General features: G+C 46.4%; 1 protein-coding gene and 1 pseudogene across 1 annotated transcript; both read left to right on the top strand.

Annotated features, from left to right (window-relative positions):
- Positions 1-271: 271 nt before the first annotated feature.
- On the top strand, positions 272-1,303 carry LOC136154364 (melanoma-associated antigen B4-like). Its single transcript, XM_065916668.1, has one exon. The coding sequence runs from the start codon at positions 272-274 to the stop codon at positions 1,301-1,303; it is 1,032 nt and encodes a 343-aa protein (XP_065772740.1).
- Positions 1,304-1,699: 396 nt separating this feature from the next.
- Positions 1,700-13,090, top strand: LOC136154365 (melanoma-associated antigen B5-like; annotated as a pseudogene).
- The last annotated feature ends 2,812 nt before the right edge of the window (positions 13,091-15,902 follow it).

The raw sequence follows: 15,902 nt of genomic DNA on the forward strand, positions 1-15,902 counted from the left end.
TCTAACGCCCAGGCAGGGCTGTCTGGCTGCGCCCCAGGGCTCACTCTCACTTCCTCCTCAGGGGTCTCAGGGCACAGGCTCCCCAGCAAACAGGAGATTTGTGGGTCTTAGAACAGTGGACTCAAGGCCCCCTAAGAAGCGGACTTGGTTTAAGCCGGGAATGACTCTCCCTGATGAAGGTGCTCACAGCATTTCTTTGTCCTTCCTTAAGGTGCCCTCCTTGCCTGCCTTCCTAACTGCACGCCGCCTGAGGTCCCTGACCTCTGTCACCATGCCTCGGAAGCACAAAAACAAGTCTCATGCCCACGGGAAACGCCACCAGGTCCAGGGGGAAGCTCAGGAGCCCCAGGCCAGTGCTGCTGCAGCCCCAGGAGAGCAGCGCCCCTCCTCCCCCTCTTCTGTCCCTCAGGGTTCTCCCCCAAGCTCCCCTGCTTCTGGCGATCCCCAGGAGCTTCAGGGAGCCATGGCCCCTAGCTGTCCTGATGCAGGGCCTTCCTGCGCAGGATCTGATGAAGGTGCCCAGGGCCCAGAGGAGGAAAGTGAAGATGCCGCCCAGTCAGCCCTGGTCGTTCGGAGATTTCGCAGAGATCCTCTGAACAGGAAGGCCAGCATGCTGGTGGAGTTCCTGCTGGAGAAGTACAACAAGAAGGAGCCCATCACGCAGAACGCCCTGAAGAAGGTCATCAGCAGCAAGTACAAGGAGCACTTCCCTGAGATCCTGAGGAGAGCCTCAGAGCGCGTGGAGCTGGTGTTTGGCCTGGAGCTGAAGGAAGTCGACTGCAGCAGGAACATCTACGCCCTCATCAACAAGTTCAGTCTCGGGGCTGAGGAAGGTTCACGTGGTGAGCGGGGGATGCCCAAGTCTGGTCTCCTCATGGCGCTCCTGGGCATCATCTTTATGAAGGGTAACCGTGCCACCGAGGAGGAGGTCTGGGATTTCCTCAGTGTGTTGGGGATCTATGATGGGAGGAACCACTCCATCTTTGGGGAGCCCAGAAAGCTCATCACCAAAGATCTGGTGGAGAAGGGGTACCTAATCTACCGCCGGGTGTCCAGACGTGATCCTCCGAGCTACGAGTTCCTGTGGGGCCCGAGAGCTTATGCTGAGACCAGTAAGATGAAGGTGTTGGAAGTTCTGGCCAAGATCCAGGATACGGTCCCGAGTTCCTTCCCAGACCTCTTTCACGAGGCTCTGAGAGATCAGGTGCAGAGGGCAGGGCTGAGAGGCGCTGCCATTCCTCCACCTATGGCTAAGGCCAGTGCCCCTTCCAGGGCCAAGTCCTGCAGCTCCTCCCACATCTAGGGAGGGGGCAGGGCACTTTGTTCCCTTTGTGTCGGAAGAGAACGGTCCACCTCTATATAGCGTAGGGTAGTATGGGTGGAGGGAACAAAACCCATATGTTCTTCACAGTTCTAAGTAGTATGGGCGTTTAGGTGCAGTTTCAACAAAATGTGTATGTTTTCCTTTTATCCATATGAATTACACCTAGTCAAAATAGATGATCTAGGGAGGTAGGTAGTAGTGTTTTATATTTTTAAATGTTACTACTCTTCATAATGTTTATTGTGCTACAGAATCTAGGTTTATTAATGTCATGGATGTCATGTTTACTGCTGTTAGGTTTATGATTAGGAGTTTTTATTTGTAAACAAGTTGAAAAAACTTCAGTATTTTCTTGGTGGCCCAGAACGAGGTAACATGGCGTTGGAATAGAATTTAACTTGGAAATGTGTAAGAATCCTAGAGATAAATATTTGGGATCACAAAGCTTTCAGAGTAAATGCTGGTTTACTCTTCGTTTGTCTTATCTGTCCTCTTTCCTAGTAAAAGTTAATAACTTGGACTAAGATTTGCTTAGCTTACTCAAACTGTATGACACTTAAATGATAATAAAGTAAAGTCTTTTCTCATCATTTCCTTTTTTCCAAATTAATTGATCATCTTCTGTTTAGAAGGCTTTTTTATAGTACTGGGTTGGTAAAAAAAAATGACTAAGTTCCTGCCCATGGAATTTTGAGTCTAGCAGCAGGTACCATATAAGGAAGGTGGTGAGATAAGTTTAAAGAATAAACAAATCATAAATTAAAAGGGGGGAGGTGTGGAAGAGGAGGCTCCAGATGAGAGCAAGCAAGTCTAAGTTACCTGATTAAGGCGGCATTGGTTCTTGGGAAACATCTAGTTCTCGGTGGGAGGTAATTTTCAGTCCAGATGCATGGTGGGCTAGATGAAGCTGTGGCAGTGATGCCAGACACTCACATGATGGTTCTCAGAGGTGAGGCTGTAAACCTGGAATCTATCTAAACCATATATTCACCATTATTTAGGGATATCAGGAAACCATAGGGAATGGAAGGGGCCCTGTTCGCTTGAGCCAGTGCAAGTGAACCCTCAAACTACATGTTTTCATCAAAAGCTGACCAGAGAGTTTCTGAGAATTAAGGCTGATACCTATTGAAGTGAGATGGCAAGATGTCACTGGACTGTCTCTCTTTTTCGGGGATGGGAGCATCAGAGCTTGCTCTGTTCAATGGGAAGTTTAATTAGGTTATCTTGAGTGTAATTTGGCAAACTTTCAGAGAGGGCACAATTGTTAGTGGCAATGGTTATTAAATTAGGGGTGGTTTGGATAAAAGGGATCTGAGAGGGAAATTGCTGGTCCTTGAGACAAATGAACTTGTACTTGCATCCATGTGGAGAAGATAACTTCACATCCATATTAAAACAGAAGCTCCAATAGGGAAAAACGGCTTAATTTTACTTGCTTAGGAGCATTAGTGCCAATGTGGATTTGATTATTGTTTGAGGTTGAATATTCTCTAATATAGACTGGAAATAAAATTATGTGATGGACGTTTGCTATCATTTGGGGTAAAAATCATCTTTGTAATTACTGCCATTCATTGAAATTACCAACGTTTGTCTCATACTCTGCCAGGTGATTTACATACATCACACGTGTCTGTGGTCCCACACTAAAGACTCTCAAGCACACTTTGCAGATAAAGAAGCTGGAATAAAGAAGCTCAAATTCAAAGCTCATGAAAGACAGGAGCTGGACTGATCCCCGGCACCGAAATCCTCTAGAGCCCATACCATGCCACTCCTCCAGGAGTGACCAACCTTGGGTCACTTCCTCTTTCTGAACACTAGTCCAAAAGGTATTTCACACGTTAAATAGCAGAATTTCCCAAGAAGGCTTTCAGAGAAGAGACAGCAGTCAATGAAAAGATAGATGAATGAAGGCTGAGGAGACAAAAAACACATCATAACTGAAGTCACAGAGAGACTGGCCTGTGTCTGCTCTCAGATGTCCAAGACAGGGCTGCCAGGCTGAGGATTCCCTCCCTTCATTTCAGGGCTTGGAAGGACATGATCTTTGTTCTACAAGGGTCACTGTAGTGTTAAAAATAGGAAATTCAGAGTCCCCCAGGAGTCATGGTGAGGAACCTGAGTGAGGGCATTACCCCAACGCTGAACAGAGTGGGCCCCAAGAAGCCTGAATCCTGATGTCATCCCTGAAGGGGCACAGGTAGGAGTAGCCTCGAGTGGCATTCCCAGACTTTCCCTCTCTGGCACCACAGGACTGAGGACCTTAGTCTGAGGAGAGCTCCCTTATGTAAACAAAGAAAGGAGCCCCAAACCCTGCCAGGAGTCAAGCTTTGGACTTGTGAAACCCCCTGACCTCAGAACTCAGGAAACCCCACAGAACCCTGCCCTGCCCTTCCTGGCATCCCTGGGATACCTCCTGATTGTTGACATGACATGCCCATTTCCTTCTGTGATGTCACAAGGGGATTTGGGACATGGTCCAAGAGGTGTAGCCTAGGGCCAGCAGTGGGATTATTTCCAGGTTTTCCAGAAACCAGCTGAATACCCTGAAGTCAAAGGGACCCACACACCCCAAGACCATATGATTCATCTCATCCTCTTCACCTCAGAAGATCAAGGACAGGTATGGAGGGATGAGGAGAATCTTACTTCCTCCTAGGGGTCTCATGGAGATGCTTGCCCTACTATAAGAAAGTACAGTAGTATAAGGGGTGGGCCTAAGCGGAAGGGAGATAGAATTTCAGGCCACAAAAGAGGTCAAAGCAAGGACTGAGGGATCATCTACCAATAAAAAGAAGTGATAAAGAATCCAGCCCTGTTCTTATAGCCCTTGAAGAACCAGGGCAGAGTGATCAAGCTGAAGTACCACAAACATTTATTTATTTCAGGTGTGTAGAAGATGAAACCCTTAGTATGAAGTTGCAGATACCATTCCAAGAAAGGGGTGGGGACACCAGGCCCTATGGGGAACCAAATGAAGTACTCTTAATGAGTATTGAGGACTCCAGAGGCCAGGACACAACTTCCCACTGAGCACTCAGTACCGGGTGATAACTACTGAATGGGGTGATAAGCTGAGGATCCCTTCACTCCTCAGAAATCCTACGGAGATTTGTGATGCCAACTATCGAACACCAGAGGGAAAGGTTCCGATGACTGGCCACCAGTTGGGTGGTGGTCTTGAATGTGAAATAACAGAGGCCTCTGTGTAAGAGAATACCAGCCCCTTCTGTCAGCCCAGCATACCCGAGGCAGGGGTAGCAGGAAACAGCCTAGAGATCACTCTAATTTCCTTCAAGAGGTTTCTCAAAGGACAGGCTCATTAGGAGAATAGGAACCCTGGGGGTTTTCAGAACAGTGCCTCAAGAAAACCACAAATGTAGCCTTCCTTATAACCAAGGTGGTATTTCCCTGCTGCAGCTACACATTCAACATTCATCATCCTGCGGGCGCTTGTCACCTACCCTCCTACTCACACTTATAATCACTATCCCCTAGCACAGTCATCATGCCTCGGGGTCAGAATCATAAGCTCTGCGTCCAAGAGAAACCCCACCAGGCCCAAGATGAGCCACAGAGTCACTAGGGAGTTGACCCCGCTGCAGTAATGGAAGAGCTTCCCTCTACCTTTTCTCTTTTAGAAGATAATTCACAGAGCTCATCAGCTACTGGGTCAAATAGCACTTCCCAGGGGTCTTCCGAGCCCTATCTACTACCAGCACCTTTTCAAGTACTTCTGACGTATCTGATGAGGAAGATACCAGTCAATATGAGGAAGATTCACGTTCCTCCCATGGCTCATCTTCTACCGAGAACACCTACAGTGATACTCTTAACACCATGACAAGTTTGTTGGAGCAGTTCCTCCTGTATAAGTAAAAAATAAAGTAGCCCATTATTAAGGAAGACATGCTGAAGATTATCCACCCAAGATACCATGACCGATCTGCCGAGATTCTCAAGAGAGCTTCTGAACACATCGAGGCTCTCTTTGTAGTTGACTTGAAGGAAGTTGACTCAACCATCCACTCCTATGACCTTGTCAGAAAACTGAACCTGCCCAACAATGGCAGGGAGTGGGATGGTAGGGGCTTACCTAAGACCAGTTTCTTGATGATAGTTCTGGGTGTCATATTCGTGAAGGGTGACTGTGCCGCTGAGGAAGACATCTGGAGATTCTTGAATATGATGTGAGTATATGCTGGGAGAAAATACTTCATCTACACTTCATCTACGGAGAGCCCAGGAAGATCATCACCAAAGACTTAGTGATAATGAAGTACCTGGAGTACCACCAGGTTGCCAGCAGTGATCCTGCATGTTACGAGTTCCTGTGGGACCCAAGAGCCCATGCTGAAACCAGCAAAATGAAAGTCTTGGGATTTTTGGCAAAAGTGAATGATACGGCCTCCAGTGCCTTCTCATCACTATATCAAGAAGCTTTGCGAGATGAGGAGAGAGCTCGAGCCACAGGCAGGCCTGGAACAACTGTCACTTCCAGGCACATGCCATGGCCACGTCCAGCAATTTCTCCCACCTTTACTGAAGACCAAGACTTTTAAAAAATCATCCAGATAAGAACATTTGATATCAAAATAGGGACTTTTGTTGAAATGGGATAAAATTGCTGGGAGAACGAAATGAAAAAATAAAATGAAAAAAATTTCAAAACATGATCAACCTTGATTTTTCTCCATCTTTTTTGTCTTCTGTTTTGTAAAATTAAATAATTTATACCTCAATAGGCTTATTAAAAAATGCAGGAGGTATTAAACCTTAACAAGTTAGACCTCTCACTGTATTCACTTATTTCTTGAACATCTGCTCTTTGAAAGGCTCTATGCTAGTTCTGGTGAGGCTAATATCAAGACCAAGCCTATGCCCATACAACTTTAGAAACAGGAGCTGCAATCACATAAGGAAGATGTTGAGATTGCCTTTATGAACGACAGGAAAGTAAAAAGACTATCCAGGAAGAAATCTCTACCTGGGGTAACATCCTGATTTGCTAGGCTTTCCACAACAAAATCCCACAGGATGCGTGGCTGAAAGAACTGAAATTCTCAGAGTTCTAGAGGCTGCAAGTCCAAGTTGAGGGCTGGTTTACCCTAAGGCCTCTCCCCTTGGTGGCCATGTGGCCGCCCTCTTCACTTGGAATTCCTTTTGAGTGCATATATCCCTGGTGCCTCCTTTTGTGTCCCAATCACTTCTTTTGTCACACTGGGTTATGGCTCACCCTAATGACTTCATTTTACCTCACCATTTCTTTAAAGACCTTATCTCTTACTACAGTTGCATTCTGAAGTACTCTGAGTTATGCCTTCAATATGCATTTTTGGAGGGGACACAATTTGGCCCCTAACAGACAGAAATCGAAGGTGTCTCTGCTCTAATCTCAACGCAGGAGATTCCAGTGCGCAGACTGCTATTCTTCAAACATCGTCTCCAGGGAGTTTCTGAGATGTAACGGTGAACTCCCTTCAGGTGTGCAGGGAAGGAGGAAATTCTTCCCTTTACCCCTTTTGAGTTCTTGTGGTTAGACTACTAATAAAGCTGACACAAGACAGTGTAACAGGAGAAAAAGAGACAAATAGCAATTCATGTGCATAGTAGTGTCATAGAAATGGGACCTAAGAGGTCGACAAAGTCATATCCATTGAGTAGGTGATGCTGTCCAACCATTTAATGCTGTGTCTTCCCCTCCTCTTCCTGCCTTCAATCTTTCCCTGCATCTCAACCTTTTCCAATGAGACAGTTCTTCACATCAGGTCGCCAAATGTTGGAGTTTCAGCTTCAACATCATTCCTTCCAATGAATGTTCAGGACTGATATCTCTTAGAATTGACTGGTTAGATGTCCTTGCAGTCCAAGGGACACTCACTCATCTTCCCCAAGAGGAGCAAGATGGCAAGAGGAGTTGATGAACGTGGAATACATCTCTCTCCACGGATACATCAGGAATACACCTTCAGACACAGAAGTGCATGCAGAATGACAGCTGAGAGTGGACAGGAGTACATGACAAGCAGAAAAGAATATATAGACCAACCCAAACATCAAGATCAGGCCCTGAGCCTTTAGAGTGGGTCCACTGGCCCCAAGATCCTAGACTACCAGAGAAATAACCCTAGGGATATCAAATAGTGAGAATTCACACAAAAGAAACCACTGTAATACAAGACTTGCCATCACCAAATCAGATAGCACACTCTGCACGATGCTTCATCCAAACAGCAAAGCAAACAAAAATACAAATCCCATCATCAGCAGACAGGATGACCAACTTACTCAGCCTTGCCCATCAGAGGAAAAAACAAACAAACAAAAACTCAGCACAAATCTCACCCTATAAGCAGCTTACACAAACCACTGGACCAACCTTAGAGCGCAGAAACAAAAAGGAAGAAACAATTCAACCTTGAAGCCTGGGAAGAGGAGACGTCAAATATGATAAGTAAAATAATAATAATAATGAAAAAGATAGAGAAATAGTACACCAATGAAAGAACAAACCAGAAACACAGAAGTCCAAATAAATGAAGAGGAAATAGACAAACTACCTGATCAAGAATTCATTGCTAAAGGGAATGCAGTGATACAGATACTTTGGAAACTGTCTGGCAATTTCTTTTAAGTTAAATACCGTCTTATCATATGATCTAGCAAATGAAAGTTAAGGTATTTGCTGAAAAGAGCCAAAGGCTTAAGCCCATCCAAAAACATTCACCCAAATTTTAATAGCAGAATAAGTCATAGCTTCCAAGAACCGAAATCACCAAAGATGACCTTCAGTAGATGAGTGAGTAAACAAGCTATGGTAAGCTACATGGAACGCTATTCTGTCCTGGAAGAAAACATTTCAAACCATAAAAAGATATAGAGAAAATCCAATGTATATGGATTAGCAGAAGGAGCCAGTATCAAAAGCCTACATACTGTATGATTCCATCAATGTTACATTCAGGAAAATGCAAATCTTTGAAAAAGTAAAACGATCAGTAGTTGTCTGGGGTTCCAAGTGAGGTGTTGAGGGATGAACAGATGGAGCATGGGAGATACATAGGGCATTCAAACTCCTCTGTAGGACACAATGTTGACTGAGTTGATAAGATCATACATTTGTCAAACACTAAAGAAGAAGAGAGTTCCAGAATAATATCTATTTCTGCTTTATTGTCTATGCCAAAGCCTTCGACTGTGTGGATCACAATAAACTGTGGAAAATTCTGAATGAGATGGGGATACCAGACCACCTGACCTGCCTCTTGAGAAAGCTGTATGCAGGTCAGGAAGCAACAGTTAGAACTGGACATGGAAAAACAGACTGGTTCCAAAAAGGTGGGAATGGAAATTGATACAGCCACTATGGAGAACAGTAGGGAGAGTCCTTTAAAAACTAGGATTAAAACTACCATATGACCCAGCAATAGAAATACTGGGCATAAACACTGAGGAAAGAAAAATTGAAAAGACATCTGTATAATATCCAATGTTCATTGCAGCACTACTTACAATAGACAGGACATGGAAGCAAAGTAGACTTCAACTGACAGATGACTGGATAAAGAAGTTGTGGTAGCCACATACAATGGAATAGTAGCCATAAAAAAGAACACATGTAAGTCACTTGCAGTGAGGTGGATGCACCTAGAGCCTATTATACAGAGCAAAGTAAGTTACAAACAGAAAAATAATGTACATTAACACATATACATGGAAAGTAGAAAATGGTTCTTAAGAACCTATTTGAAAGGCAGGAAGAGTGACCCAGATGTAGAGAATGGACATGTGGACACAACAACAGAAGGAGTGGGTAGGATGAATTGAGAGAGTGGCACTGACAAATATAGAGTACCATGTGTACAAAAGATAACTGGGGAGAAATTGCTATATAATACAGGGAGCTCAGCCTGGTGCTGTGTGACAGCCTAGAGAGGTGAGATGAGGGGGTGGGAGGAAGTCTCATCAGCCAGGAGGAATATGTATACTTAGAGCTGATTCATCCTGGTGTATGGCAGAAACAACACAACATTATAAAGCAACTATCTGTCGATTAAAACAACTTTTTAAAAGTTGACTAATGTAAAAACTAGAAAAAAATATGGATAAGAACACGTAGCCAGTACAGAGTTATCGGCACAAATGCAAAATGAATAAAAGTCAGCAATAATGAAAAGCAAAATATCACAATAAGGATTTGATCCTCGAATTAAAATTCTTAGGTAACAGGCACAGAAGATATTGACACATGTAACGAACTTCAGAAATCTGGCATAAAAAAGATCAACAGAGCAAAATCAAGAGACTGGTCTCGAACAATCTACAATACTCAGACCATGTAACAGAAAACACACCATAAACAAAAGCAGCAATATAAATAATGTAGCTACAAAGAAACCTTAGAAAAATGCATGCAGTCTACAAAGGCAACAAGAATTTCCTGAGCGCCATAGGAAAAAGAAGTCTCAAACAGAATAGTATGCTATGTGTATTCAGTGTAAGACTGTTGACTTTCCTTAAATCCTTTACAGATTTAGTTCCACATTCAGAGTAGCTGAGACCACAATCAAACGTGGGCAGTTGTTTCCTGTACCCAGAACAAACCATGGAAAGCTTATACAAGGAATAAAGACAACTACTAACAAAAGCAAGAATACAAAACGAAACAATCTCTGAGGAACAATAAGTCTCCATTGAACTGGACCCTATGACTGCCCAGGTCGGGGAGTACTTTGAGACTGACACAGGTGCACAGGCCACAAAGAAAACAGACAACAGGATCAGCTGGAAAAGGCTTTGAACTAGAGCAGATGATTCTTCCACCGGGTCGTGGGACCATGAATCTCTACCGCGTCACTTAAAGAACCTGAGGCAGCATCCCAGAGCCCCATGCCAGGATCACGGGGCATCAAAGTTTGGGGTGGACCTGGCAGTATGGCCTAGAGGTCATGAAATAACCAGCACAAACTTTGTTAGTGGATGACAACTGGCACTTTTAAATGATCAGCTTAAGAGACTGTCACACATGGACTAAAAGAAAAAATCTTGTATCACAGTAAGTGTACAAAAGGACAGAAATTCATCTCAGGACTTTCGAGCAATGCCCCTGCAGTGGACGAAGAGCCCACAGCGAAAACTGCCAGGCTAAGGAGCCCCTTCACTTTCTCTGCTGGGATTGTGTGGGGCATGGATGGGGACAGGCGTGGATTTATACCAGAAAGGGAAGGATTTCCAGGCTCCGCCTGCAGTCAACATGAAGATCCTGAGTGAGATGTGAGGAGTTCCACGCTACAGAAGGCATTCTCCCACCCTTCCCTCTCGCTTATCTTACCTGCAGCAGCCATTTCCAGGTAGTCTTAGGCAGAAGCGTCCAGATGAGATGCCCGTGCACTTCTCACCAGGACTCTGGGGATTTGACATCGTCCAGGTGATGCCTTGTCCTCAGGTCAGCAGACGGGATGTAACGGAGCATTACGGTCAGGGCAAGACAGGGATAGAGGACAGAGAGCATCACTCAGCACACAGGAAGTGGCCCCAAAGTGCCCTCACTGTCCGTCTCAGCAGCTGCAGGAAGGCTGTCAGGCTCAGGCTCCCAAGTTCTTACTGCTTGGTTTACTGAGAGAAGTGCTAGGCAAGGAGTGAGGCCAGCTGAATGAGCTCACCAGGGACAGCGCAGGACCCCCTATGAGGACAAGAAAGGACCACATCCCCATCTTGCGGAAAATTCCCCCGGAAGCCCGCCCACCCAGGCCCCGCCCCTGCTGTCCTCCTGCAGCCCAGATGCGCATGACAGGAAGTGACGGTCCGCTAACCAGGGTGGGGCTCATGCCATCTTTGAGATGGCTGCTATCTTTGAGAGCGGCTGTAGCTGTGACCAGAGGGAGGAGTCCGAGGTCTCATCAGGGGTCGAAGTTGGAGATGACATGAGTTACAAGTGCACTGCATAGTTACAAAGATACGCCCTGGCACTCCCAACACCCTTTCCATCCGAAAAGAGGGGACTTCACAGCTCCCCGGAAACCCTGCACCTGCTCTCCGCCTGGAGGCTCGGGCCTGGCTCTTAGGGCAATGTCCATTGTCTTTGTACGCGGTTTCTCAGAACATAACCTGGGTCCAGGGGTGATGGATCTGGGTGCAGGGTTGGTGGACCCTGGCTCTGTTCAGTAGAAGGAAGTCCAGGATTCTGTGGATTGAAGGAGGGACCTGTGGGGGGACTGAGGGTCTCCACACCCAAGATTGGCGGCCACGCCTAACCCCTTATGCAGCGTGACTTGGTGGGAGAGCAACTGGTCAGCACCTCAGCAGTTCTAAAGGCTGAGGGGATCCCTGACTGCGATCGCTGTCACGGGACACTCAGGGAAGCGGAGACCTCGTTCCGAAGGACCGGCAGCCAGTCAGCAGAGGGAGGATGTCCGGGATCGGGAGGAATCAGGGTAATCACCATCCTCCGCGTCACACGGCCAACTCAGGACCCTCCTCTGTGGTCAGCACTTCCTCCCACTCAAACACGGCGACGGGGGTGGCAGTCTGTCAGGGGAGGTTGGAGCTTGCTTGTGAAGGGGCACCCTTGAGACAGCAGAAGGGCGGGTGCCGGCACTCTTCATTGGGGGCCTGAGCACTCCCTCCTCTCCTCCTCTGGGGTGACAGGGAAGGTGGCAGCGTCAACTTCAGAGCAAGAAAGGGAACAGGGTGGGTGGGTTTGTAGGTGGGGGTGGATATGAGGGATTCTTGCCCCAGTTTTCACCATGACTCTGGATGTGAACTGAGAGGAACTGCCCCCGTGCCAGCCCCAACAGGCCTCCCTCTAACGCCCAGGCAGGGCTGTCTGCCTGTGCCCCAGCAGTCACTCTCACTTCCTACTCAGCAGTCTCAAGGGACAGGCTCACCAGGAGAACACGAGACTTGTCGGTCCAAGAGGACTGGCCTCAAGGACCCCTCAGAGGCAGCTTTGCTTAACGCCGGGGAGGACTGTCCTCACTGAAGTTGCTCACAACATCTGCTTGTCCCTCCTTTAGGTGCCCTCCTTGCCTGCCACCCTGCCTGCACACACCTGTGACCCATAACCTGTGTCACCATGCCTCGGAGGCACAAGAACAAGTACCATGCCTGTGTGACATGCCACAGGTCCAGGGAGACGCTCACTTCCCAGGAGGCCCAGACTAGTGCTGCAGCCCCCAAAGAGGCGGGCCCTCCTCGCCCTTGTCTGTCCCTCAGGGTTTTCCCTCCAGCTCCCCTGCTACTGGAGATCACCAGGTACTTCAGGGAGCCATGGCCCCGAGCTCTCCTGATGCAGGGCCTTTCTGCACAGGATCTGATGAAGGTGCCCAGGGCCCAGAGGAGGAAAGTGTAGGAGCCTCCCAGGCAGCCCCAGCCACTCAGAGCACTCGCAAAGATCCTCTGACTACGAAGGCCAGCATGCTGGAGGGGTTCCTGCTGGACAAGTACCCCAAGCAGCAGCCCGTCACGCAGAACACCCTGCTGAAGGTCGTCAGCAGGAAGTACAGGCAGCACTTCCCCAAGATCCTCAGGAGAGCCTCTGAGCGCATGGAGCTGGTGTTTGGCCTGGAGTTGATGGATGTCGACCGTAGCAGGAAGATCTACGCCCTCATCAGCAAGCTCAACCTCAGGGGTGATGAAGGTCGGAGCGATGAAGGAGGGCTGCCCAAGTCCGGTCTCCTCATGGTGCTCCTGGGCATTATCTTCGTGAAGGGTAACCGCGCAACTGGGGAGGAGATCTGGGAATTACTCAGTGTGTTGTAGGTCTAGGCGGGGTGGAGGCACTGGATCTTTGGGAAGACCAGAAGGCTCATCACCAAAGATCTGGTGCAGGGGAAGTACCTGAAGTACCGACCAGTGCCCAATAGTGATCCTCCGCACTACGAGTTCCTGTGGGGCCTGAGAGCTTGTGCTGAGACCAATAAGATGAAGGTGTTGGAGGTGCTGGCCAAGATCCTCCATACGGTCCCTAGTTCCTTCCCACACTTCTATAACGAGGCTCTGAGAGATCAGGCGGAGAGAACAGGGCTGAGAGGAACGGCCAGGGCTCCAAGGATGGCTGAAGCCAGTTGCCCCTTCCAGGGCCAAGTCCTACAGCTCCTCCCACATCTAGGGAGGGGGACCCGGCCATTTTCGTCCCTTTTGTGTTGGAACAGTGCTGTCAGGCTCCTAACTAGTAAAGAGTAGGAGGGGTGGAGGGAACAAAACTTGTATGTTCTTTACACTTTTATGTAGTAAGGGAGTTTAGGTACAATTCATTTCAACAAAATATATATCTTGTTTCCTTTATCCATAGGAGAAATAGCTAGTGAAAGTTGATTTAAATTAGATTGGTAAGGAGATGACGGAGGAGTTTAGTATTTTCAAATGTGAATTACTCTTCATAAGGTTTATTGTGCTTCAGAATACAAATGTACTAATCATAAAAATCACAGTTTGCTGTTTAAAGTTTTGAAAGTCACAGTTTGGGTATTTGTAAAACACATTGAAAGTATTGAATATGTTGTTCACCATCTAAACAAGGTAAGATGACATTGGAACAGAATTTTCTCAAAGAGTAGTCAAGCTTCTATATAGTGCAGGTTAGGAGGTGTCGAGCAAACCACGTCTAGATCTCTATTTTCTTCCTGTTTTAAACTGCATATTATTCTACATATTATTTTTTTCATTTTTTTCATTTTTACTTCTAACAGATTCTTTTTCTTCATAATACTGATTTGGTAATGATATTCCTGTTTTATCTATTGCTGTTTAAGGTTTTTAACGTTACAGTTTTGGTAGATGTAAAACAAATTCATGAACCATCTGTATTTTCTTTATGATCTGGAAGTAGGTAAGATATTGCTGAAAGAGAGATTTTCATGGTAATTTGAAACAGGACCACAGAAAATTTTGAGAAACCAAAAAACAATTAAGCAATCATAATGGAAAAAGCCTTAGTTTGTAGTTTGCCTCATTTCCTGTGACTTTTTTTTTTTTTTTTTTTTTGGTAAAAATGAAATATACTTTCTCTGAATTTAGCTCATTTAAGAATATTTATCTCTTTTGTCCCAATGTACTGCATAGTCTCTGCTATCTACTGGCTAAAAATAACCTCAGATAGGAAGGTGGTACTTTGGAGGTTCATAATAATCATAAGTTCCATTAAATTAAAGACCAGTGTTTCTTAATCAGCATGACTCTGCTTTATATGTATTACATGCATTCCAGCATTCATGTAGGATAGGATTTAGCAGACTCCATTTATAGATGGATACCATGCAATTTTCTCAAGTTCACAAAACTGATAAAGTGACCTTCATAAGACATGTCCCCTGATGTACACTAGTCCAGAGTCTTTCCCTTTCTTTGCAAGGGCAAGAACTGAAGAAATCTCTTTTCACCAGTTACATATTTGGTAACGGGACTAGGATTGCTGCTGCACTGAACTCCAGTGGTCTTGCCCAAAATGCTGGCTGGAGACCCCTGAATTTCGCTCTGTCTCTCCCATGAAAACTTGCTTGCTGTCACTCTCTGCTTTGTTCTCCTTCCATGACCCACAGGACAAGATCTGGGTCAGCTCACTGAGTCATGGCTCCCTTCAATTGAGAGCTACAAGGAGTACCCCCAGGCTGCGCATAGCCCCAGAACACTTGGGTGGCAGTTGACACTGTCCTTGGGGCCTGGTAGAAACAGAATTTCCAATGGTGAAGGCATCCACTGAGGCCAAGACTTTGTTCCTCTTAGTCTTTGTCACTTTCTCTATGTCTCTATCCATTTTGAGCTGAGAAGTTTAACTGGGAAGACTGCATGACATTCAAATTAAGACCATACAAATAATCAGGGACTTGATTGGGTGAGTTTCCCCTTTGTAACTCCTTGAGCCCAATTCCCTCTCTACACGTTCTTTATCGCAGTCTGATTCTGGAACTCCAGAACTGCATCAGGGGCCAAAACTGGGGGCCTCTGCATCCTTCTCTAGATTTTTGGCCCGCCTCACTGCACCCTGACCTTACACTGTGGGCGAGCCCCTCACTCCTGGGGACCTCAAGCAGACTTTATCAACCCCAGAGCAGAGACAGAAAATGAGCACCTTTCTCAGTAGGCTTAGGACTCTCTGCCTAGGAGACAGTCCACTTACCCCAGCACCCACAACCAGGAACTCTAAACTCCCCCACTTCATAGCTCTACACCTTCCCTCGTATCCTGGATTTTGCTTCTATCCTGCTCTCCAGACTTCTCAGACTGTCTCTTAATCCTTGGGCCTCCTTGCTGGTTAGGTGTTGTGTCTTTCACTCTATAAAGTTATGTGGTCAGTGGCTAAGTCATGCCCAACCCTTTGTGGCCCCTTGGACTGAAGCCCCCCTGGATCCTCTGTCCACAGGATTTCCCAGGCAACAATACTTGAGTGGATTACCATTTCCTTCTTTAGTGTATCTCCCCAATCCTGTGATTGAACCCACATCTCCTGCACTGCAGGCGGATTCTTAGCAAGGAGCCACTTCAGGAGTCCAAAGAGGAGCCCTCTTCAACATCACAACAACAATAGCCTGAGGGGACATTTTGCCTAGTATTGGTATCACTGCCTTGTGCTGCT

Source organism: Muntiacus reevesi, chromosome X (assembly GCF_963930625.1).
Source record: "Muntiacus reevesi chromosome X, mMunRee1.1, whole genome shotgun sequence".
NCBI lineage: Eukaryota > Metazoa > Chordata > Mammalia > Artiodactyla > Cervidae > Muntiacus > Muntiacus reevesi.